At 44.0% G+C, this 24,898-nt stretch overlaps 1 protein-coding gene across 4 annotated transcripts in view; it reads left to right on the top strand.

Annotated features, from left to right (window-relative positions):
• The window catches only part of FIGLA (folliculogenesis specific bHLH transcription factor), a 157,527-nt gene that overhangs the window by 71,707 nt on the left and 60,922 nt on the right, over window positions 1-24,898 (top strand). For all 4 annotated transcript variants that reach the window (XM_030199624.1, XM_030199625.1, XM_030199626.1 and 1 more), the window contains exon 3: window positions 2,408-2,560. In XM_030199624.1, the coding sequence (XP_030055484.1) occupies window positions 2,408-2,560 (153 nt within the window). The remainder of the gene's footprint in view (window positions 1-2,407; window positions 2,561-24,898) is intronic.

The following is a 24,898-nucleotide window of genomic DNA, read 5'->3' as shown; positions in this document are numbered from 1 at the left end:
GTGGCCAGCCATGTCCATCGACCCACCTGTCCCCCCTGATGACCACCAACCCTTCTGTCTCCCTGCCCACCCTGCAGTGTCCGTCCTGTATCCCCTGTCCCCCTTGCAGGCACCCATGTGGTGTGTGGAGCCCCATCCCTATCTCCCTGTTCCCTGCCCCCCCCCCCCCCCCGCAGCCACCCATGTGCAGCAACCCTCCCCTTCCCCTGCTTCCTTCCAGCCACCCATGTCCAGCGAGACCCCCCTTCCCCCCCCCAGCCGGCGCAGCACCCAAAGAAAGCCCCTTGTCCCCCCCCCCTTCGTGCATCACCCGACCCCCCCACCATGGCACATCACCAAGCCCCTCCCCCCCCTCATCAACCCCCTCACCACCCGCAACCGCTAATACAAACTGTGTCTGGCGGCTGCTGCTTCTGCTATTCAGCAGCAGCAGCCCGTACATAAAGAAAACCAAAAAAAAAAAAAATCCTCCTAAAATGCACCTCCGTTGAGAAGCATCTCACATTGGCTGAAGTCTCAGCATGTGCTCCTCCTCTCCCCTCTGACATCTCGGCATTTCTCCGGGGTCTTCCGGCAGGGGCACTGACGTTGAGGGGAGAGGAGGAGCGGCTGCAGAGACGTCAGCCAATGTGAGATGGTTCTCTACGGATGTGCGTTTTAGGAAGTTGTTTTTTTGTTTGTTTTCTTTATGTACTGGCTGCTGCTGCTGCTGAATAGAAGCAGCAGCAGCCGCCGGACAGAGTTTGTATTAGCGGTCGCGGGTGGCGAGGCGGTCGATGTGGGGGGGGGAGGGGCTTGGTGAAGCGGCAGGGGAGGGGTTGGGTGATGCGGCGAGGAGGGAAGGGGGTAGGGGCTTTCTGATGCCCCGTTGCACGGGTTGTTGTGGCGATGCGGCGGGGGGGCACTTAGAGGTGCACCGTCGAGGCTGTTTGTGTGTTTGTATGTTTGTGTGTGTGTTTGTGTGTGTTTGCGTGTGTTTGCGTGTGTTTGCGTGTGTGTGCATGTGTGTGTGTGTTTGCGTTTGTGTGTGTATATGTGTGTGTGTTTGTGTGTGTATATGTGTGTGTTTGCGTTTGTGTATGTGTTTGTGTGTGTATATGTGTATGTGTTTGTTTGTGTGTGTGTATGTGTTTGTGTGTGTTTGTGTGTGTGGGGGTTGCGGGTGGCTTTTGTGGTCGTGTGGTTGGGGAGTTTGCCAGCAGTCTGTAGCGATTCCTAGGCAGGGGGAGGAGTACGGAAACACTCCCCCTGCCTGGGTCGTTGTTTGTTGGAGGGGGTTGCCAGTTGGTAGGGGTGCCTTTATGGATCGCTTTACTCTCTGTGTTCCGCCCTCGAGGGCGGGGCAGAGAGACATGGTGAGTTGGATGGCTTCACCACCATGAACTTACGAACTGTTTAGGGATTTTGCAGATGGCTTCAGCAGGTTGTCTTCGGAATGTTGAGGTAGCGTTTTATGTACAGATGGGGCGTGGCTGAGGGCGGGTCTACGAGTGAGGGTGACTGGTCCTAGCCTATGAAGACTACAGGATTTTTGTGCTTCTCTGCCTTGGAGTGAGCTTCTCTGCCTTGGAGTGAGCTTCAGAATGTTCAAGGTGGGATTTATTAATATAGATGTATGTTTAAGCTGTTTCTGGCCAAGCATATCGTAGGCCGGATTGATTAAGGCAGCCTAATAGCGAGGGAGTCCCAAAAGTAATATTTACATCCTGCTTGTCCTCAGAAAACAGTTACTTGCCTGTAGCAGGTGTTCTCCAAGGACATCAGGATGGATTCATACTCACCTGCCCACCTCCCCAAATCAATGTGATCCCACATGATGACAGTCGGGAAGATGCACGCATGTATAGTGAGATGCTTCTATAATAGTTGTTGGGGAGCATTTCTGCACATGCTCTATTGGATAATGTTACCCCCAAGAATAGCACAACAAAGGAGATGAAGTTTACCACAAGAAGTGTAGGAAGCAGATATTTATTGATGACACCAATAAATCTAATAAAGATTTGCTTCCTACACTGTTTCTTGTGGCCAGCTACTACACCTTCTGTTAACTCCCTCTGTTTTGATCACCCCAAGAGTGAGAATATTGATTCTGCTATCCTCTGAGAACACCTGTTATAGGTAAGTTAACTTTTGGGCTCATTTTCAAAGCACTTAGACTTACAAACTCCCATAGGTTACTATATAACTTTGTAAGGCTAAATGCTTTGAAAATATGCCTCTTTATTTTTTGCAGAGAACTAATTTTCAAAGTTAGTTAGAAATGTATTTGGTGTTGTAATTAACCCTTATTATAAACCATATTGCATTGTGGTAATAGTCAAATGACTTTAGCTACTAGTGCTGTAGTCTGCTTCTACATCAAAGGTGATTTTGTTCCTGCTTTATATTTTACATTTTTTTTCAGATAAAGAATATAAATAGTGGCTTTTCTAGACTGAAGACCCTGGTACCTCTGATTCCCAAAGACCGAAAACCCAGTAAAGTTGACATGCTCAAGGCAGCAACCGAATACATCCGCCTTCTGAAGGAGCTTTTAGAAGAAACAGGAGGTTTAAAGGTAAAATCATAATTTTTAGCATTCCCAGATGAAACCTACTGTTCAGTGCATTGTGATCTGATGAGTTCTTACTTCCCCTTTATGTTCAAGTTGCCTTTTCCAAATCTTTTTGCCTATTTCGTGAAGAGGAAGTCAGCAGTGGCGTAGCCAGACTTGACTTTTTGAGTAGTGTTTCTTGGAATACTACAAAATAATGCCCTAGAATGCACTTGTTGATGGATATCTAAGTAGTCTGCCCAACAGCTGCCCTGCATCAACATAAACCGTATACATAATGAAAAAGATATTTTTAAATATAGTTACATTATCCCATATCTTAATCTTGTCCAGAAAAAGGTAGCAGTGAAATATACACAACAGTAATACGTATCCCATTGGAAAAGCCAGATAAGTTGGACTTCTAGATTCCCACACATACCACATGCCAGCAGAATCCCTCACCTGCTTGGTCACATAGGGGTCCTTTTACTAAGCCGTGTAGGCGCCTACGTGCACCCAACATGTGCCAATTTGAAACTACCACCTGGCCCGGGCGGTAATTTCATTTTTTAAGCGTGTCCACTACACACGCCGGAAAATATATTTATTTTCTGGCATGTGGCACTAACCGGGCTGAAATCGGCATTGTACATGCACTGATGATAACTGCCTGGTTAATGCGTGAGACTTTACCGCTAAGTGAATGGGTGGCGGTAAGGTCTGAGGCCCAAAATGGATGTGCACCAATTTTCATTTCATTAGCGTCCCTCTGGACCGGACCAGGATTGGACTGATGGGTTGTGCTCGCCTACCAGCAGGTGGAGACTGAGAAAAAACTCTGACTCTAGAGAGCCAATAGGAGCCCTGGTCATGTGACCTTAGCCTCAGTATTTTCTCAGTCTCCCAGCAGGTAGGAAGCGAGCCCATTAGTCTCTCTCTTTATCTTTCTCTTTTAGAGGTTAATAATAAGAACTACAATGCTACCTCTTCTTCTGTGCCTAGGAATTCTCTGTTAGACGCTGGTCAGGTAGGGATTTCTTTTCCTTTCTTTCTTTTACAGCCTCTGGGGGTGTTAAACTCGGGTGTCCCCGGGTCCCTCCCCCCTTCCTCCCCATCTCCCATACGTAGCTGGGAAGGGCTACCCTTTGTTTAGAAAGGTGTATGTCTTCGGGAGAGGCAGCCACTATGGAAAGTTAAAAGTACAAGTATTTTTTTTCCTTCCCCAGCATTTTAAACGAGCAAGTTGTTTAAAAAAAAACAAACAAAAAAAAGGGGAGACAATACTCAGATGGCTAACAAGCTCCATAATTGTAACGAGCAGGCTTAGCTGTTAAAAAAAAAAAAAAAAGACAAGAATTTAATGGTGTCTGGGGGTTTTTGACGCGACATTTTCTTCCTCAGCAGTTGTTTCTCCGTTTCTGTACGCTTGGGCAGCGGGAGCCAGCTTGTTTAAAAAAAAAAAAAGAAGAGAAAACGGCGCGAAGCATTGTTGCTCAGTCAGACACAGCTCCGCCATGCAGAGGAGGCTACAGCATCTGCTGGGTCAGCACCAGAGTTTTGCGTTTTCTTTAGCACCTCTTCGGGTACAGTCAGCGATGTCCAGCTTGTTTAAAAAAAAAAAAAAAAAGTGGCGCGAAGTGTTGGGGCTAGGCCAGACAGAGCCCTGCCAGGTTGAGGAGCCATGTTTTTATTTGTCAGCGCCGGAGCTTTGCGAAAAAGGTTTAAAAAAACTCAGCAGCGCGCAGTTGCCGTAGTCGGCGCTTATAAATTTTGCTTTTCTTTTTTTTTTTTAATATTTATTTATTGGTTTTCAAAAATAAACAACCTCAACTGTTACAAGCTTCTGGTAAAATTATTACATCAACTACATACAAACAAAAAGATCATATAGCTCAGATGTTCATTTCCTTTCCACTTCAATTCTTCCCCCCCCCCCCCCCCCCCCCCACTCGGGTGTATATCATCCTGCCTCATCCCACTCCTTTCCATTGTTCATACGCATCCCATATTTTTTGAAACTTTTGAAGCTGATCTTTTCGCAATGCTGTCAATTTTGACATTTGATATAGGTAATGTAGCCTGCCCATCACCACCTGCATGGCTGGGGTCTCCTGCTGCTTCCAAGCCCGAGCGAGCGCCAATTTCGCTGCTCCGAAGACATGGATGACCAGCTTATGACTATGTATGGGGTTCTTTCCAGGTCTTACATGCAGAAGACAATTCTCTGCCGTTTTCGGATAGCTAATCTCAGTCATTTCCTTCACCCTGTCCAGAATCTCCGTCCAGTACTTTTGAACCTTTGGGCATTCCCACCATATATGCCAGAATGTGCCTCTCCCTCCACATTCCCTCCAGCAATTTGTCAACATTTGTGGGCAAAACTTCTGCAGTCTAACTGGGGTATAGTACCACCAGTATAAGACCTTGTACCCATTCTCTGCCAGAGGCTGGGCAATGGAGGGCTTCAATAAGTGTCTATAGCTATGTGTCCACCACTCTTCCGTATAGTTAACCTGGAGTTCCTCCTCCCACCTTCTGGTATAGAAACCCTGTGGGGACGAAAGCATAAGCAGAGCTCTGTATATCCGTGTTATGCCACCCCTACCCCCTCCTTGTCTCATTGCCTTTTCCACCTCCGTCTCTGCCAACTCCAGTTCATCCCTAGCTCTTTTGAGTATATAATTTCTGAGACAATTATAATAAACTAAATCCCTCTCCTCCAAACCATACTCATCTTGCAGTTCCTCAAATGACCGCATTTCCCCATTGACCCAAATCTGTCCCAGTTGACAAAGACCCCTCTTAGCCCAAATCTGGAATATCTTCTCTTCCCTCCCCAAGGGGAACCCTGGCGCATCTTGTATTGCCATCTGTATGAAATATTTTCTTTCCGGGAAAGCCCGTTTTCTTAATTGAAGCCAGGTATGTAAGATGTGGCTCAAACCCAACGGGACCCTCTCAATTATCGCTAAGAGTTCCTTTCTCGGCTTCCAGAGTGCGTCCCCTGTGTATCTAGTTCCCATCCATGCTCGCTCCCAGTGAAGCCACTTTTTAGTATTAGTCGGGTACCATTCAGCGCACACCCGCAGTTGCGCTGCCTGGTAGTAGAGAGAGAAATTCGGGACCCCCATGCCGCCTTTGTTCGGCCTTTGATACATTACACTTCTACGCACCCTGGGTGGCCGCTTCCTCCAGATATATGCAAAAACTTTTTTGGTTAACTGTTGGAAAAAGGTACGCGGGATGGGAATTGGAAGAGCCATAAATAAATACAGCAGCTTCGGCAAGAGCATCATTTTTACCGCATGTATTCTGCCCAACCACGAAACCGTAAGGCCCTCCCACCTATCCAGTTCTCCAAAAAGCTCCTTGACTTTCTTAGGGAAGTTTTCCTGATATAAAAGCTCTATTCTTGGGGTAATCATAACCCCAAGATACCTTATTGTCCGTGCTGCCCATTTAAATGGGTATAATTTCTGCAACTCCTGGGCCTCCCTCTGCGGTACCGTAAGGTTAAGTATTTCAGATTTAGTGGTATTAATTTTAAAGCCCGAGAGCTCCCCATACTGCAAGATCACTTCTGTAACCTGCTGTAGCGATTGTTTAGGTTGCGCCAAGGTCAGCAATACATCATCCGCAAACAGCATAATCTTGTGCTCCCTCTTACCTCTAACCACACCCCGTATATTCTCGTGTTCTCTAATCCTCTCTGCTAGTGGTTCAATGGATAGTGCAAACAACAGGGGCGACACCGCACACCCCTGCCTCGTCCCTCTACCCAGACCTATCGGCTCCGAGTAAGCCCCATTTATCTTTATAATTGCTAGGGGATTAGTATAGAGCAAGCTGAACCATTTTAAGATTCTCCCCTCCAGTCCTATCTGCTTCAAGACCCCAAAAAGAAAAGGCCACTCCACCCAGTCGAACGCTTTTTCAGCATCCACCGAGAGGAGTAGTACCGACTCTGGTTCATCATCAGCTTGCTGAATTACATGGAGCAGGCACCTAATATTATCGAACGTCTGCCTGCCCTCTATGAAACCCACCTGATCATCATGAACCACCCTTGGGAGTACCCTCTGCAGCCTCCCGGCCAGAATTTTAGTAAAAATTTTATAGTCCACATTTAAAAGGGAAATGGGTCTATATGATCCACAACATAGGGGATCCTTGTCCGGCTTCTGTATCAAAACTACCTCTGCCACCCTCCAAGAGTAAGGCATTTCCCCCACGTTGTCAAATGCAGTGATTGCCTTTAACAGCAGTGGCGCTATCCACTTGGTAAACAGCTTATAGAAGCTCGCTGGGAACCCGTCAGGTCCCAGCGCCTTATTGTTAGGCAAACTCGCAATTGCCCTTTCTATCTCCTCAAGCATTATGGGGGAGGACAAATCCTCCACCTCCTGCTCCGAAAGGCCTGGAATTCGCATCCCCTGTAGGTATTGTGCAATCTCCTCCCTCGTGCCCCTCAGGTCCGATTTATAGAGTTGGCCATAATAATCCCGAAACACTTCCTGTATTTCTTCTGTGCGGTTTACTAACTGTCCTGATGAATTATATACCCCTGATATATAATTTCTTTGGGCTTGCTTTTTCAATTTATTTGCCAATAGCCGGCCGGCCCTATTTCCAAATTCAAAATGCTCCTGCCGAACCCGCTGAAGCTGCCCTGCTATCTCTGTCATCTGCAAATCATTAAGCTGTGCTCTGAATTGCTGCACCTCCTGCAATTTTTGCATGTCGGACGGATCCTCTTTATGCTTTCTCTCACTGGCCTCCATGTTATTTCTAACTGTGTCCTCCTTCCCCTTGTGAACCCTAGCCATGTGTGCCTGCCATACAATAATCCGACCCCTTAAAACCGCTTTCATTCCCCTCCCAAATACTGGTCAGATGTGCTTCTTCATTATCATTCAGCTCTATATATTCCTTTATGTATTTTTCCAATTCAGCTATATTCTGTGGCTCTAGGAGTAAAGCTTCATTTAGCCTCCAATGGGGACGGCCTATGGGCCTTCTTCCCATCCTCAGCGTTAGCACCACCAGAGAGTGATCCGACCACTACAGGGCTCGATAGATACCCTTTCGACCTGCCTCCTCACCATCGCATCGCCCAGCCAGTAATCAATTCTCGAATAGGTTTTGTGGAGGGGGGCATAGTGGGTAAAATCTTTTTCAGTCCCATGCGTGTCCCTCCATAAGTCAGTCAGCCCCCATCTTGCCAGCCAGGACTGGAAGGCTACTCTATCTCCCTGTGCGTATTTTGCCACCCCCCCTGAGTTATCTAGCTTCGGGTCAAGTGTCAAGTTCATGTCGCCCCCTATCACCAAATGTCCTTTAACATGCTTTTGTAAAATCCTCTCCAATTCCTGCATAAATATCCTCTGGTTCTCATTGGGTGCATATGCACACACCAGGGTGTAATATTCCTTATCAAGGGAGACCACCAGCAATATATATCTGCCCGCTTTATCCCTGACCATTGTATGCACCTGCCAGGGTAGGGACCGGGAGAGAGCTATCAAAACTCCCCTCTTTTTCTGAACCTCTGTGGCTGATGCACATCTTATATATGGGTACTGCTTATGATTCATTAAATATTCATGGACCTTTCTAAGGTGGGTTTCCTGGAGAAACATTACATCGGCTTGCTGGCGCCGCATTTCCCTAAATACCTGCTTCCGTTTTTGCGGAGTATTCAAGCCCCGCACATTTATAGTCACACGTTTAAGCATTGTATAGGCAGGAAACTTCTCCAGTTATAAGCATCATTTTAGCATACCTCAATAACAGCCACCCATCCATCCTAGCCTTCCCCCCTCCCCCCCTAGTCTCCCCCCTCCTCCCTCCTCCCCTTCCCCAAAACCATAGCACCTGTACCATATTCTGGATGGTGCAACACGGGGGGTTTGTGACTCATTAGTACCCCTTCACATTTTTAACTATTAATACCTTTAACTAAACTCTTATCCTACCCCCCATTTAAACCAAGATTCTATATTTCCCTGCTGCACCTTATAACCAACAATAACTTTCAACCGGGCCAACTTGCCGCTTCCAAGTCCATGACACCTGGTAGACTCGCCTCAAGGGCGGAACTTGTTAAACAAAGTCCCGCTGACTTCTGGCGCTGAAGGCGACTCTGACCCACTCTTTGCCATCTGGGGTGGGTCCTGGTATCCGCTGCCAGCGATGGGCGCTCCGCTGCAGAGGGTGTATCCATCTGGTAGTCTCCCTGCAGTATCCTCTGCGCCTCTGCCAGGGTTTTGACCATGTGCTGTTTCCCATCCTTGTAGAACGCCAACCCAAACGGATATCTCCATCGATAGCGAATATCCAGTTCCCGCAGCTTTGCCGTTACCGGCTTCAAATCAGCCCGTCTCTTCAGGGTGGCAGCCGCCAAGTCCTGGTATATTTCCACCCTATTGGTGTCCCACTTATAGTCTTTTATTTGTCTTGCCGCTGCCATAACACGCTCTTTCACTTTAAAGTCCTGGAAGCATGCTATAATATCCTTTGGTAAGTTCTTCCTATTAGCCCCCAGGGCCCGATGTGCTCTGTCCAAGTTTATTTTTTCTGGTGGGATCGGGTCCTCCGTGTTCGCTAAAAGAGCGCTGGCGATTTGCTGGACCACTTGCTCGCTATTTTGATACTTTGAAATCTCCGGTAAGCCCCGAATACGGATGTTATGGCGCCTACTCCTATTTTCCAGGTCTTCCAGTTTTTCAGAAAGAAGCTGCTGACCTATTCGCTCATCCGCGATCTGCCGCTCGAGGGAGCCCAGGGACTCCGAGTGGTCATCGATTCGGCCTTCTGGCTCTTCCACCCGGTGTCCGAGCTCAGCTATCTCCCCTCTCAAGTCAGCCCCCAGCGTCGCCAGCTCTGACCTCATTGCCTTTAGATCCGATCGGATTTCCTGGATCCAAGCGCATAGCTCCGGCAATCCGGCCCCCTCAAGCTCTCCCTGGGTCTGCAATGCGCGCATGTCTCCTGAAGGTTGCAGTTCCGCATCTGTTCACTCGGGCCGCCATATTGGATTTCATTGCGCCTTTCTTATACGCGAATTTAGACAGGTTTAGCGGCGTTGAGCGTTTTTGCATGGACGTTTCTGGCCTCCTCCGCTCTTCGTTCTTAAGTGGCAACGTTTTCTTTGCCCTCCTCGCTTTTTGTAAGTGCCGGGTAACGCTATTTTCGCCTCGAGTACTCGGGAGCACAGAAGTTAGGCAGCCATGCTCTCCGATGACGTCACTTCCCCCCAATTTTGCTTTTCTTTCGGAGTTTCGTCGGGGCCGGTGTTGTCTCCGGATCTTGGAGCCGATTTCGCAGGCTTTTATTTCTCGGCCTTCCCGCTCTACTCCGCTTGTTGCGGAGTTGTTAGGCGCGCTGTCGGGGATTGCCTCGGGGCAAGTGGCGCGAACGGAGGCCATTTTCAGTCACCCTCCGTCGTCTCGGTCGGGGTTTTTTGTTTCTTCTGTAGGCAATGCGTCAGTTTTAAAGGGCACTTCAGCTCCAAAGTGTACTTTTTCCCATCTCTGTGCACTCTTTATCTGTGATAAAAATCCTCATCGTATATGCAAGCAATACTTGGAGGAAATTCTTTTTGGGGAAAGTTCCTATATACATCTTCGCTATTAACTCTGGTCTTCTTTTGTCATTGCCATTGATTGGGGGACAATCTGGGTCAATCTGCGTTGTCTGTTCTGGTCAATTGATTGAAACTTTCCACATAGTAACATAGTAGATGACGGCAGTAAAAGACCTGCACGGTCCATCCAGTCTGCCCATCAAGATAAGCATCTTTCTATAATAGCTTAGTTCTTTTCAAGAATTTCCCTCGTTGTTTTAGGAACTTAAGAATTTTCTCTGTTGGCATAGAGTAGGTTGTTCATGGGCATATATAAGCTTTTCTTATTTTGTGAGGGACAGTCCTGTCTATTAAGCACCCAATCTCTCAGCTGCCTTAGAGGGCATGCCCTATTATACTTACTCGTGACTCCTCTCTTATTGTTTCATTTAAGAATTTCTCTTAATGGCTGTAGTATTATACAGTGTTCTTTTAACAATTTAATAAATTTTCTCTATAGGCATAGAGTATATTGTTTTAGTTACCATAAGAATATATAAGCTCTCTCATATTCTCTGAGGGACTGCCCTGTCTATCAAGCTCCCAAATCACTCAACTGCAGGCATGCTTTATTCATGTTTTTCCCTTCTTTTCCAACAGTCTTGAAGCCTCTCACTATCAGTTCACCATTGGCAAATTGTAATTTTTCTGGGTTGGTTCAGTATGCCTATACATATCTCCTATCCTTTCCTCTTCCTTAGAGGTCAGTCTTGTCTCCACCGCCTTCTCCAAGTGGCTGTGGCACTAATTCACCTTTTCAGTTAAAGTATTTTACAAGTCTTTTTCTTTTTCCATTTTTGTTCTATGCGCCCTCATTCCAGAGCTTCCTTTCAATTGGAAGGGAACTCGCTTACTTCTTGTGCATTTAGGTCTTCGGTACATAAGTATTGCTGTAATGTGAAAGACCAAAAGTCCAGCATTCCTTTCTAAGGAGTGTGGGTTTGGTACATGTCCGTGAGGGAGGAGACATGACCATGGTACGAGGATTGGGGAGATCCAGGGAATTAAAGGCCAGTGAATCATATGTCCATACTGAGCAAATAGTTGAACCTACTCAAAAAAAAAAAATAAAAACAATAAATAAAAAGATATAAAAATAAATAAATAAATTTTCCTGTCCAGAGCGTGCTACCAGAACTGGTGGACACCTATAGACAGAGTTTAACCAGCTATGAGACGCCACAGGGATAGGGCTGGGGTTTGCAGCCCTATTTAGGTGGTGTCCTTGGTCACCCTTCCTCTTCTCCCAGACAATGGCTAGTTTTTGCTTACATAAATGGCTATTAATTATATAAGATTGTTGGAAAACATACAATCCTAGATTTTAACTTCAGTATATCCAACTGTCAGCACTTCATGGATAGATAATATAAATCATTTAAATCATTTAGATAATTCTCATAACTCAAATGACCTCAGCGATGTCCGTTGCCATCATATTTATTGTAATGGCAACGATACAACATCAGACATCTTCATCGGTCCACTATTCAATAGTTCAAAACTTCTATTTTAATTTTTAATTCAACTTAGCTTTCAATTTATCTTTTAAAGTCCATCTGTCTTCAGACTCCGGGGGTCAAAGGCCCGACATATGTTTCGCCCGAGACCGAGCTGTCTCAAGGGTCTACCCCTACATACATAGAAACAAAACATATTACTCCCATGCAGATAACCCCAGCGATCTTCTAAGGGAAAACAACAGGGAGTTTTTTGCTTAAGCATTAACCGGGTCAATTTCGGCAGTACTCTTCCATCCATTCTATTTTAGATCTAATAGGATGTTCATCGCGCTCTTAGGGTCACAATTTTTTGTATGGGGAATCCTCGGTCAGTCATGGTGACAGTTCAGCGAGGGGAGTATTTAACGGCCTTGCATATGTCAGAGGCTTAGTTTCATGTTCCTATTTGGCAGGTTCATTGCAGATTCTGGCACTTTACGATTCTAGGTTGGCAAGGGGTTCCTAACCTTGCGCTCATACCAAGTCACATCAAATTCAACTACGTCTGCAGCATGGACACCAGAATGTGGAGTACCGCAAGGATCACCCCTATCACCAACTATTTTTAACCTAATGATGATACCCTTGGCAAAACTTCTATCAAACCATAACCTTAACCCATACATATACGCCGATAATATAACAATATACATCCCTTTCAAACACGACATCAAAGAAATCTTCAATGAAATCAACCAAAGCTTACACATCATGAACACCTGGGCAGATGCATTTCAATTGAAACTGAATGCAGAAAAAACTCAATGCCTGATACTTACCTCCCAATATAACACGAAAGAATTTACCGCAATAAACACACCAAAACTAAATCTTCCAAGTTCAGAAACTTTAAAAATCCTTGGAGTCACCATTGACCGCCACCTAACACTTGAAACTCACGCAAACAACACAACCAAAAAGATGTTCTTCTGCATGTGGAAATTGAAAAGAATAAGACCATTCTTCCCAAGATCCATCTTCCGCAGCCTAGTGCAATCACTCGTACTCAGCCATCTGGACTATTGCAACTCAGTTATACGCAGGTTGCAAAGAGCAAACACTGAGGAAACTTCAAACAGCCCAGAACACAGCAGCCAGACTTATCTTCGGGAAACCAAAATACAAAAGTGCGAAACCCCTACGAGAGAAGTTACACTGGCTGCCACTCAAGGAACGCATTACTTTTAAAGTATGCACACTAGTCCACAAATCATTCACGGTGAAGCCCCAGCCTACATGTCTGACTTAATAGACCTACCACCCAGAAACGCTAAAAGATCATCCCGAACTTTTCTGTGTGAGGTTCTGGTTTGGATTGGGGCAATCTTGTCTAATATGGATCTGCATCTATTGTCCCATTCTAGGAGGAATTGGTTTGTGTCTGTCTTTATTGTTCATCCGTTGTAGTAGATCTGTTGCCAGAATATTACCGGGTCTGGCTTTCCTCTTGTGGTATAGGTTTTTCGTACTTGTTTGTTAGGTGAACCTTTCGTTCGCCATTGGAGGGAGATGTTTGCTTTATAGTGGTCGGACCATGGTGTGGGTGTCCATTTTGTGTTTGTTAATATGAGGTTTAGGTCGGGGTCAAATTTGTATGTTACGATGTCTAGTGTGTGTCCTTTGATATGGGTTGGCTGTGTGTTTGGCCTATTGAGATCCCATAGTTGTAGGAACTCTTCACATTCTTGGGTGTTTGTTGAGGTAAGATCTTCAAGGTGCAGGTTGATGTCCCCTATTATAATGAGATTTGAGGTAGAAACACATGTATTTGCGATAAAGTCCATAAGGTGTATTTGGGATTCTTGCCAGGTGCCTGGCGGTCTATAGAGCAGGACTGCGTTGAGGTGTTCCTGCAAGTTTGGATGATTGATTCTTACCGAGGCGATTTCAAGTTGTGGCAGAATGGATTCGGCTGTGGCTGTAATGGTGAACTCGGATTTGTATGTTATGGCTATTCCTCCTCCTCTTTTTCCATTCGTTGTCCAGTGGGTGATTTTGTAACCTGCTGGGCATAAATCTAAGATTATGGGGTCTTTAAGGTCATGAATCCAGGTTTCAGTGATGAATAAGAGGTCAAGCTTGTCTGTAGTGATCCAGTCTGTTATAATCACTGTTTTATTTACTACTGATCTTGCGTTTACGTATCCCATTTGGATTGGTTGATATGGTTCGGTTTGGGACAGGGGTGTGTGCCTATGGCATTACTGGTTACTATGTGCAGGCGGTTAGAGTTTTATATGCGGAACTCAAAGCACAGATCTATGCTAATAGACTGCTGTCTGAGTGGTTTCCAATACAGAGGGGAACGAGGCAGGGTTGCCCGTTATCGCCACTTCTCTTTATCCTAACACTGGATTGAGAGAGATTCAAGCTAATGTAGATATTCGAGGGGTCAAAATCAGAGAGCATAACTTTGACAGCTGCATTTGCAGATGATTTGTTGATGCTACTAATAGATCCTCGTCAATCATTGCCATATCTTATGGAAAGCTTAGAGGAATATGGGGATTTCTCTGGATTCAGACTGAATCTCACGAAATCAGAGGTGTTAGCTAGTTCTGAAGAACTTAAACGTGAGTGGGAGGATAGGTTCCCATTACGATGGGCACAAGGGTCTTTTAGGTACCTAGGAATACAATTGCCGATGGATACAGGCCATGTATATGATCTTAACATTGCTAAATTACTACAAGACACGAAAGAGCAATTATTACGGTGGTCCTCGCTCCCTCTGTCCCTAATGGGATGGATACAGTTATATCGAATGATAATCTTCCCCCGGTGGTTATATGTCATGCAGGCTCTTCCAATAAGGTTGGTAAACCGAGATGTGGTTACACTCAGGAGGATGGTGGTAACATTTTGTTGGGCAGGTAAAAAGCCTAAGATGAAATGGCAGCATCTAATGGGGAATTGGAGACGGGGGGGGGGGTTGGGGCTCCCGGATATGCGAATGTATAACCAGGCATGTCTATTGAGACATTTGCGTGATTGGATACTGGGCACAGCCACCTATACAGACATGGGTATAGAACAGGCATATTTTTATCCATGGCATCTGAATTATTTATTACACATGTTAACAGAAAAAAAATGCCTGACAGAATCCGGAAGAGTATGTTATTGGGGCCGCTGTGGCACTTGTGGAGGGAACTATTACAGAGGTGGGGACAGGACCCGTCTAATAGTACATTACTTCCATTAGATGGAAATGATGACTTTACACCAGGAAGAGAAAATATTGTGTTTCGTAGGCTCAAGGAACAGGGAGTAGTATTGTTAGGAAATTTTATTCGACGGCACAATAATTTCATTGTCGGAGTTTATGCAAAGATGCTTAGGGGGGCCAGCAACAATATTGGCATACCATCAACTGTCTCATTATGTGCATAGCTTACCAAAAGAGGGGTTGTTGCCAAGGTTTGGGAGGCAGCTAAGAGAATTTGTAGAGGGAGACGCGCTGGGACAGGTTTCGGTGTCCTGGTTTTGTAAAGCATTGGAAAAAGGACAGCCTGAGAGGCAAGTGCAAGAGGTGGCTACACAATGGAGTCAGGAAGTACAGCAACAAATATCTGAACGCCACATAAGGATGTCATTGGTAAGGATATCAAGGGTAGTCCATAGTGCGGAACTCCAAGAGGGCCAATTCAGAACAGTACACAGAGCCTATTCTCTCAAAGGCGGGCATTCCATGCGAAAGAAATAGATTCTGATAGCTGTCCAAAATGTAAGCAGGGAGGTGCAACATTTACATTGCATTTGGCAATGTAGATACGTTAAATCATTTTGGCAAGACTTGGGTAAGTTTTTGAGTGGGGTGTTAGGACATCCAATTGTTATAACCTTTGAAAGAATGTTATTTGGTATCATTGGGCTATGGGGAGTGGGTACACAAGGGGAGCGTATGTTCTTAAGTAAATCTTGCATAGTGGGGGAAAAAATGTATTCTTAATCATTGGGTAGTGGACATGCCTCCCTCTTACTGGTACTGGAGGAATAAGCTCCACTAACTCATGTTATGGGAAGCAAGAGGGGCGCAACTGACACCGAGAAGACAGATGCGTTTTTTTGAGTATTTGGCAGAAATATATAAATACGATATCTCCAAGAGCACGTAGTCAAGTTTTAAATGGGCTACCATGGAGGAATGTAGGAGGACTGGACGGATAAGTTTAGGGATATGTAAACAGGAATAGGATGGGAAGGGGATGAGGTAATGGGAGGGAAGTAATGGGGAAGAGGATGGAAAGGAGGGTAGATGATAGTTTGGGGGGAGGCCAAGAATGGTATCGTGTGGACAGATGCTGGGGTGTACATCTGTTTCTAGGGAGTTGGAGGAATGCTCAGAGGGAATGTGTGGTAATTTTAGAGGAAATGATAAATAAAAGTAAACCAAAAGGGACATATACGGGGAGTGATCATTTGACCCTTCAACTGTCTAACTGTGAAATGGATGTTATAAACCCCAAACTATAACTATAAAATCCAATGTATTTAAACTGAAGGGAAATTGTTTTGATACGAGATTAAGATATTGTTGATAAAAAAAACGCTGTTATAGCTTTCGAATTACAGCCTAGGAATCTGATTCAGCCTTATTTTGGGGACTCAGTATATAAATGTGATATGAAATGCATAAAAAAGCACTAAGAAATAGGAGAGTGCTATAGAGTTCCAGTTCAGAAAGTAAATTCAATATTGTTGAATTGTTATTACAGATCAAAAGTTTAAAAGTTCATGGTGTTTATAAGGGAGAGGGCATAGGAAGAAAATTGGAAAATGTGGAAACAGTTAAGGAAATTGATCTATAATAAGACAGCGGGGTAAAAGCATGTCTGGTGAAATATGTACTATTTGACTGTTGTAATTTTCTACTGTTTTCAATAAAAGCATTGAAATATTTAAAAACAAATAACACCCTGGGCACTGCAGAGACCATCCCCACCCAAATCCTACCAACATAAAAACATATACAACCATTTTTTTTAATTATTTTAACCTGGACACTGGACAGAAACCCATCAACATTAAAGTTTTGGGGGATGGGCTCTTCACTGCCTAGGGGGAAAAAAAGGTTATTTAATGATTAAAACTACTTTTTCCCCCTAGGCAATGAAGAGCCCGCCCCACCCAGAAGCCCACCACCAGCATTACACTCACTGTACTTGTTAAAGAAAGATTTTACCTGGCAGTTGGGCTTGATTTTACCAAAACCTGTGTACACTGGCAAATAGACTCGGAAAGCACTTGCTCTGTGTGCTGGTTCCTGTGCTTCTTTGGGGCCAGGAAGCTGGGTGGAGCCGCAGATCAGGGAGAGAGCTGATATCTGGCTGAGGGGCTCAATTGAAGAGTGATCCAGGCAGCGAGGGCCCAATACATCTTCCTCCTGCGGCCAGCTACCGCTGACATATCAGAGGAAACCCAGGTGGCTGAGCCTCGGCACTGGCGCCAGCTGTGGGGGTAGTGAGAGTAATGAAAGCAAGACTGACCCGACGGAAGCATGAGCAGCAGAGCACAGGCCCTCGGCGCTAGAGCAGATGACTTCCTGACCCAGACCCAAACAAAAAAACAAAACAATTAGGCAGGTTACCACAGATGAGACTCGGAGCCTCTGGAGGACTAGAGTCTGGAGAGCTGCTATTTTTTTTTCTGCCAGTTTTAAGCAAAATGCACGTGGCTAGCAGCTGCTGAACCGAAGCAGAACTGAAAGACAGTGGCTGTGCACTCCCACTGCAGCCTAACTGGCACCTACTACTACTTAACACTTCTAAAGTGCTACTAGGGTTACGCAGCGCTGTACAGTTTAACAAAGAAGGACAGTCCCTGCTCAAAGGAGCTTACAATCTAAAGGTCAAAATGTGCAGTCAATCAAATTGGGGCAGTCTAGATATCCTGAATAGAGGTATAATGGTGGTTAGGTGCCGAAGGCGACATTGAAGAGGTAGGCTTTGAGCAAGGATTGAAGATGGGCAGGGAAGGGGGCTCAGCGTATGGCTCGGGAAGTTTATTTCAAGCATAGGGAGAGGCGAGGCAGAAAGGGCGGAGCCTGGAGTTGGCGGTGGTGGAGAAGGGTACTGAGAGGAGGGATTTGTCCTGTGAGCGGAGGTTTTGGGAAGGAGCGTAAGGGGAGAAGAGTAGAGAGGTAATGAGGGCTGCAGATTGAGTGCATTTGTAGGTTAGTAGGAGAAGCTTGAACTGTATGCGGTGCCTGATCGGAAGCCAGTGAAGTGACTTGAGGAGAGGGGTGATATGAGCATATCGGTCCAGGCGGAAGATAGACGTGCAGCAGAGTTCTGAACGGATTAAAGGGGGGATAGATGGCTAAGTGGGAGGCCATTGAGGAGTAGGTTGCAGTAGTCAAGGCGAGAGTAATGAGAGAGTGGACGAGAGTTCGGGTGGTGTGCTCAGAGAGGAAAGGGCGAATTTTGCTGATATTATAGAGAAAGAAGTGACAGGTCTTGGCTATCTGCTGGATATGCGCAGGGGAGGAGTCGAAGATGACTCCGAGGTTACGGGCAGATTGAGACCGGGGAGGATGAGGGTGCCATCAACTGAGATAGAGAGTGGAGGGAGAGGAGAAGTGGGTTTGGGTGGAAAGACAATAAGCTCGGTCTTGGTCATGTTCAGTTTCAGGTGGCGGTTAGACATCCAGGCAGCAATGTCGGATAAGCAGGCCGATACTTTGAAAAGACAACAAAGATTGCAGTATCGGCTAGAGTCTAAAGGCTCGTAATGTGATACAAAATATACAGTGACTCTAGGAAGCGGAGCTTCAAATAAAGTGCTTAAAGTGGAGAAAAACCCTCAGAAACCTGGGACAAACTGTCGCAGGTTTAGAGCGAGGTTACTGATAGCAGAAGTAACACACGCCCAGATTCTATCACTGGGTATAAAAACTCCACTGATTGCTTATTAGAATTTTTTCAAGATTTTTTTCAAACATTTGCTCTATCTAGAGATGTGATTCTCAATTGCTGAACTATTCAATTTGCAGCATTACTTCACTTAATAGTGAAAATAAAGCACTCTTATCTTAGTGTTCGCGGGGGCCACCTCCGTTTCACCCCAACATCAAGGCTTCATCAGGAACGGAGCGCTAGATCATGATGCTGAAAATCTACAAAATAATCAGATTAAAATTAAACTTAAGCAGAAAAGAATCAAAAAATGCACACCGACACAGTCACACTTGGATCCGCTTACAGCTAAATGGAGCACCATACACTTCAAAATGGCATCTCAGCGTCGTCAATGAATCATCTGATAATTATAGAGTCCTAAATTAACTTGTAATCATGATTTGCTAATAAGCTAATAGAAAACATGCCAGTCAATAGAACTATTAAGGCCATTAGGTTCTAATGAATCTAAATCAAAGATCCACCGAGCCTCTCGTCTCTGTAATCTTAACTTTCGATCGCCGCCTCTATTTGATGCATCAATTCTATCAATTACATAGCATTGAAGATCTTCATTGTGATTTTTCTCAATGCAATGCTCTACCATAGGCTCTTTTACAGCTTGTCTACGGATATTTGATCGATGTTCCAATATTCTGACTTTTAACACTCTAGTGGTCATTCCCACATAAGATTTCTCACAGGGACAGCTGATTACATAAACGACGTAATCTGACAAGCAGTTGGTGAAATGACGCAAAGCATGATATTGGAAACCATGAGGTAAGATCAGGGAGTCCAGGGAAAAGGTGTAGATTGAAAAGATAAGGGATCCAAGGACAGATCCCTGAGGAACTCCAACAGAGAGCGTGATAGGGGTGGAGGAAGAACCATGAGAATGTACTCTGAAGGTACGGTGGGAGAGATAGAGGAGAACCAGGAGAGGACAGAGCCTTGGAAAACAAATGAGGACAGTGTGGCAAGAAGTAATTATGATTGACAGTGTCAAAAGCGGCGGATAGGTCAAGGAGGATGAGGATGGAGTAGTGACCTTCGGATTTGGCAAGGAACAGGTCATTACAGACTTTAGTGAGTGCCGTTTCAGTCGAGTGTAGAAGGAGAAAACCGGAATGAAGCGGATCGAGGATGGCATTAGAGGAGAGAAAATCAAGGCAGCGGCTGTGAACGACGTGTTCAAGTATCTTGGAGAGGAAGGGTAGGAGGGAGATGGGGCGGTAGTTGGAGGGACAGGTAGGGTCTAGTGATGTTTTTTTGAGGAGTGGTGTGACTACAGCATGCTTGAAGCACTGATTGGAGGAGCAAGACAAACTGGTGGGCCTGAACTGAGATTGGATGGGCCTTGGCCCACCCAGACCCACCCGTTGCTACGTCCCTGGAAAGCAGGCTCAATGTGAGTGCTCCTTATGTGTCTACCTAATACCTTTGTCCTGTGTACATGAGCTTTTCAGGACATGTCAGAGACTTATGAGTACTTGTTCCAAATTTGGTTAGGGAAAGGTTAGTTTCTGATGAAACACCTTGTATTCTTTAAAAGTCAAGATTGTAATGGGGTCTTAACTTTGTGGAAGTTTGGAATAATTTCCCCCCTTTTTGTGTTGAATCTGGAGTCGGAGTCAATACATTTTTACCAACACTTACTCTGACTCAACCTAAAATTCCTTTCAACTCAAGAGTCTACAGCCCTGCTAAATTCATTCACACTCCTCTTCCATTTCATCTGCTGAACTGTCTTTAGCTACAATCTGATGGTAGAAGTCTGTGAGCTTCATGAGTGTATTTCTCGACTAAACTCCTGAGCGTCTTTCATCTTTGTTGCCCTTTAGTAAAACGGGTCCAGAATATGTAGATGGTGTTAGGAAAAACAGCCATTGAACCCTTCTTCAAAGCATGAAACATCACACTGTATAAAAATGTTTAAAAAATTTTCATATCAGTCATGTTTATTGCATATCACGAAAGTAGTACTTGGCATAACTTGCTTGTGCAAGATTTAAGTCCACTCACCTTAAAGAGCCAGATGCAGTTTCTTGGGTTCCCATTTTCATTAACATCTATTTAGTTGCTATTACTCAGATACAAGTCCTGAGCAGCATGATCTCTGATTTTGTCGAAAGTTGAAAGGATTTCTTGCTTAGTTTTCGTCATTTGAACAATCTGTTCAGCTGAAATTGAAACCATAATCAGGGCCAGTAGACTGCTGCAGTATTGTGTGTCCTTTTCCATTCCCAAATTCCTCTCCCTTCACATATTTAATTTTTTTTTACAGTTCATTTTCCAGTTACTGTGATCACGCTTTCATTTTTTAATATTTTGGCAGGATAATTCAATACTTTCACTTATGGCCCGCCATGCTTGAAAACAAAGGATTGCTTTGCCTCACAGCGCTGAATGATCAGCTAGGCTAGCGCATGCCCAGATGTGTATTACTGTGCAAAACTACTACTACAAATTAATTAAATTGACCTGTTATCTCTTTCAAATTAATTATAGCAGTAGTTAGCAGATTTTAAAATATATATTATGCATTCAAAGTGATTAATATATTAGGAAACTAGCATTTAAAAAATTTATTTTCCTGTGGGACTACTTGTGAACTCAACAAGATTTTGTTCAATGCCAAAGGCACAACAAAATTTAGCAATGGCTTATACAAGCACCTGACTTGTTTTTCAGCAAAAATAAGTATATAATGAAAGTCCTTTGAAAGAATACATCATTAAGAAAATCTGTTTGACCCAAAAGTATACTCAGGTTTTTACAAGTAACATAGTAAGTGATGGCAGATAAAGACCTGAATGGTCCATCCTTTGTGCCCAACAGTCACATTCATTATCAATTCAAGATTTAAATCAATAATGAACCTGATATTATTTACTTGGTCATGGTCTTTCTTTGGTGTTTCTGGACATAGAGCATAAAAGTCTGCCCAGCTCTGTTCTTATGTTCCAACTACTGGAGTTGCCGTTAAGGCCCACTCCAGCGTATCCAAATTCATTTTGTTATATCCGGACAAAGACCATAAAAGTCTGCCCGGCACTGTCCTCGCATTCCAAACCACTGGAGTTTCCTCCCTTCAAACCTCTCTCCAGCCCACCCTAAACCGGTTCACCATATGCGGGACTCGGACCGTACAAGCCAGCCCGCACCGGCTTTAGTTGATACAGCCAGAGTCACCATCTAAGCACCACTTGATATGCAAACACATATGCAGCCCTTTTAAGTTTTGGTTTTTTATATCATTTATTTTCTAATTAGAGATCGTCTTGTTCATCCCCATGCCTTTTTGAATTCCAACCACAGTTTTGGGGGTTTTTTTTCCCACCACCTCCCTTGGGAGGGTCATTCCAGGCATCCACCCCCTCTCCGTGGAAAAAACATTTTCTGACATTACTCCTAAGTCTACCTCCATTCATGTCCGCTAGTTTTACTACTTTCCCTTCTCTGGAAAATATTGGTTTCTATATCATATCTCCAAACATGCACTGTAGAAATATTTCCCTTACTGCTCTGGGATTATCATAAAAATCACAAGAGGAGGAAAAGACCTCAAACTGCCCGGGTACTATGGCAGACTTCCCACCTTTGTCTTCAAAGCATTCTCCAGGCTATTGCTCATCATCAGCCAAAAACCTCCTGAAAAACATCTTTTACTTTTTCCTGCTTTTTTTATTTTTAATATTTTAAAGAACCTTTATTCAAAAAATCAGCATGTAAACACCAGAAACAAGTTTATATTAACTTAGTTTTAGCTTCTGAGCTGGTCAAGCTGCTGAGCTCCTGATATCGTAACTCCTGATGAGGACCTGTTTCGCCCACCAGCTTCTCAAGGGAGGTGTCACAGGCGTTCTAAAAGTAAGCAGATTCCATGTTGAAAAACCTCCAGCAAGCAGACACAATGGCATAGTGCAAGTGGTGAACAGGGTATTAAAACAACATACATTCCTCACTCACTTGTCAATTCTTCCGACCATCTTAACAACGTGAAAATTCTGAAAATGGTGCCACTGTTTAAATAGGACACTGACGTGTTATGCACCAATCAGCTCACTCAAGATCGAACTACGGGGAGCCGAAAGGGAAAAGTATTGGCAAAATAGTTCACAAAAAGGCTGTCCATTCCACTGTAGTATTCAAGCCATTTGGCTCAAGGGACTGCAAACGATATATCTATCGCTGTTCCCATTGTCTTAACAGGCGATCTTGATCCCCTCCTCGTTTAGATGCTGATTTACATTGAATGGAATTTTCCATTTTCGATACTCCATTGGTTTAATCTAGTTGGTGATTTTGTTGACTTGGTCAAAGTCCTATACTCAAATTCTATAGCTAGAGTAAATGTCAATTCCATACTTTCACAGCCTTTTTTTGACATCCAGGGGCATGAGGCAAGGTTGCCCACGTTCTCCTCTTCTTTTTATTTAGCTTTGGAGCCTCTACTATCTATTCTGAAAATATAAAGGGAATTACTGTAGCAGACATCTCAGTGAAACTATCAGCTTATGTTGATAGTGTACTCTTTTATGTTCCTTATCGAAACCGTCTGTCCCAAAAATATTCAAAGTAATTGAATCATTTGGAGCCCCCTCTGGTTACATAGTTAATTGGCCAAAGATAGAAGTATTACCCCTTAATATATACTGTCTCAAAGTAATTTTTCAGACACACCTACCTGCTGGTGCAAAGGTGGTATAGAATATCTTGGTCTCATATTTAAATCCACTATTGAAGAAACATTAAAACAAATATGGCTAAAATGATTGAACAAGTAAAAAGTTCATGTTTAAAATGGTCCCTGTTATATCTCACTTGCTGGGATAGATTAGAATCTATAAAGATGGATTCCCCAAAATGGCGGCGTGAGCAGACCACTCGTGGGAGCTCCTGAAACCTACTCAGAGTTTGTGCAATTGAGTTTCCTCGAACCCGAAATGGGTAAGAGGAAAGGGAAGCCCAGTTTGCCTACCTCCACGGGCACGGCAGATCCCCCTCCGTTGCGCCAGATGACGTTGCAAGAATCAGGTCTTTGAGTGCTGGGAACCGAGTATCATTTCGGGAGATCTTGGAGACCGTAGAGGGAATTTCAGTGATCCCTCCCCAGATAACAGTCCCTCAAGACCAGGAGGAGAAGCGGAGACAACGAGGGAGCGCTGAGTCCGGAAGTCGGTTCCCTGCGGATGCAAGTGGAGAACCCCGTTGCCTCTTCGACGGCCGTAGAACAACAGCTCAGACAGGTTCGCTGTCTGAAGGAAAGCCTGGCGAATCCTCGTTGAATCTTGAAGTGTTGACTAAACCATCAACTGTTACACTTGAACTTCTATGGGAAGCAATACAAGACCTTAATAACACCAACTTACAGCAAATTTCAGGTATGTTGAGGGGAGATTGACTGGAACTAAAGCTCAAAGTGTGGTAAAAATCTGAAATTGCAGAGAGTCAAAATGGAGACTTTTGATAAAGACTTAGTAGCAGTGAATACCTCAACGTTAACGTGATAAAGAATAGTAACTTCCAGCAACGAAAAATAGAATACTTAGAAAACCAGATCAGAGGGAATAATTTACGATTTCTTAATTTCCCTAAAACTTCCTCTTATCCCCGGCTTTAGAGATGGTTAAAAAATATTTTACAGAGGTATTAGGTATCCCTTCAGAGGGATTTCCATCCTATTACCAAGACACAGTATATTTCAGGTGCTGGCATGAGTAAATTGCCTATTAACACCTAGGCTGGTGTAAATTTGACAGAGTTTTTAGAGCATTCTCTGGAAGTAGTGACTGAAAGAACTACACTGCTAGTTACATTTGCCTTACAATTAGATCGAAATAATATATTTAAACTTCCGACACATGAACTCCCCTTTTCTTGGATCAAAATACAGATATTTTCCGGATTTTTGTAGAGAAACTCAAAGAAGAAGAAAAGAGTTTTTGATGTTAATAGAGAGGGTTCTCCGTATAGGAGGATCCTTTATGTTAAAATTTCCTTATAAATGTTATGTTTCTTGAACGCTGTGAATTATATATTTTTTATCCAGGGAAGTTGTTTAATTCTGCTAAAGAATTATTGCTGTAAAGTTCTTGATTGCTAGCACTTATCCTGGCTGTGATACTTTAGGCTCTCTCTACTCTAGGTATATTTCTTTTTTCTTTTTTTCTTTTTTAATTATTTATTTATTTCAATAACTTACAAAGCAAAAATACTTGCACAGAAAAGAGAAATTAATAAAAAAAAAAAAAAAAGTTAAAGGAAACATATATTTCAAAGAAAATATTAATTATTATTCTTAATTCTCATAAGTCCTCATTTGGGATCC

This window comes from Microcaecilia unicolor, chromosome 4, assembly GCF_901765095.1.
Source record: "Microcaecilia unicolor chromosome 4, aMicUni1.1, whole genome shotgun sequence".
Taxonomy (NCBI): domain Eukaryota; kingdom Metazoa; phylum Chordata; class Amphibia; order Gymnophiona; family Siphonopidae; genus Microcaecilia; species Microcaecilia unicolor.
Note: the sequence above shows the minus strand (reverse complement) of the source record. Positions and strands in the feature narration are given on the sequence as shown.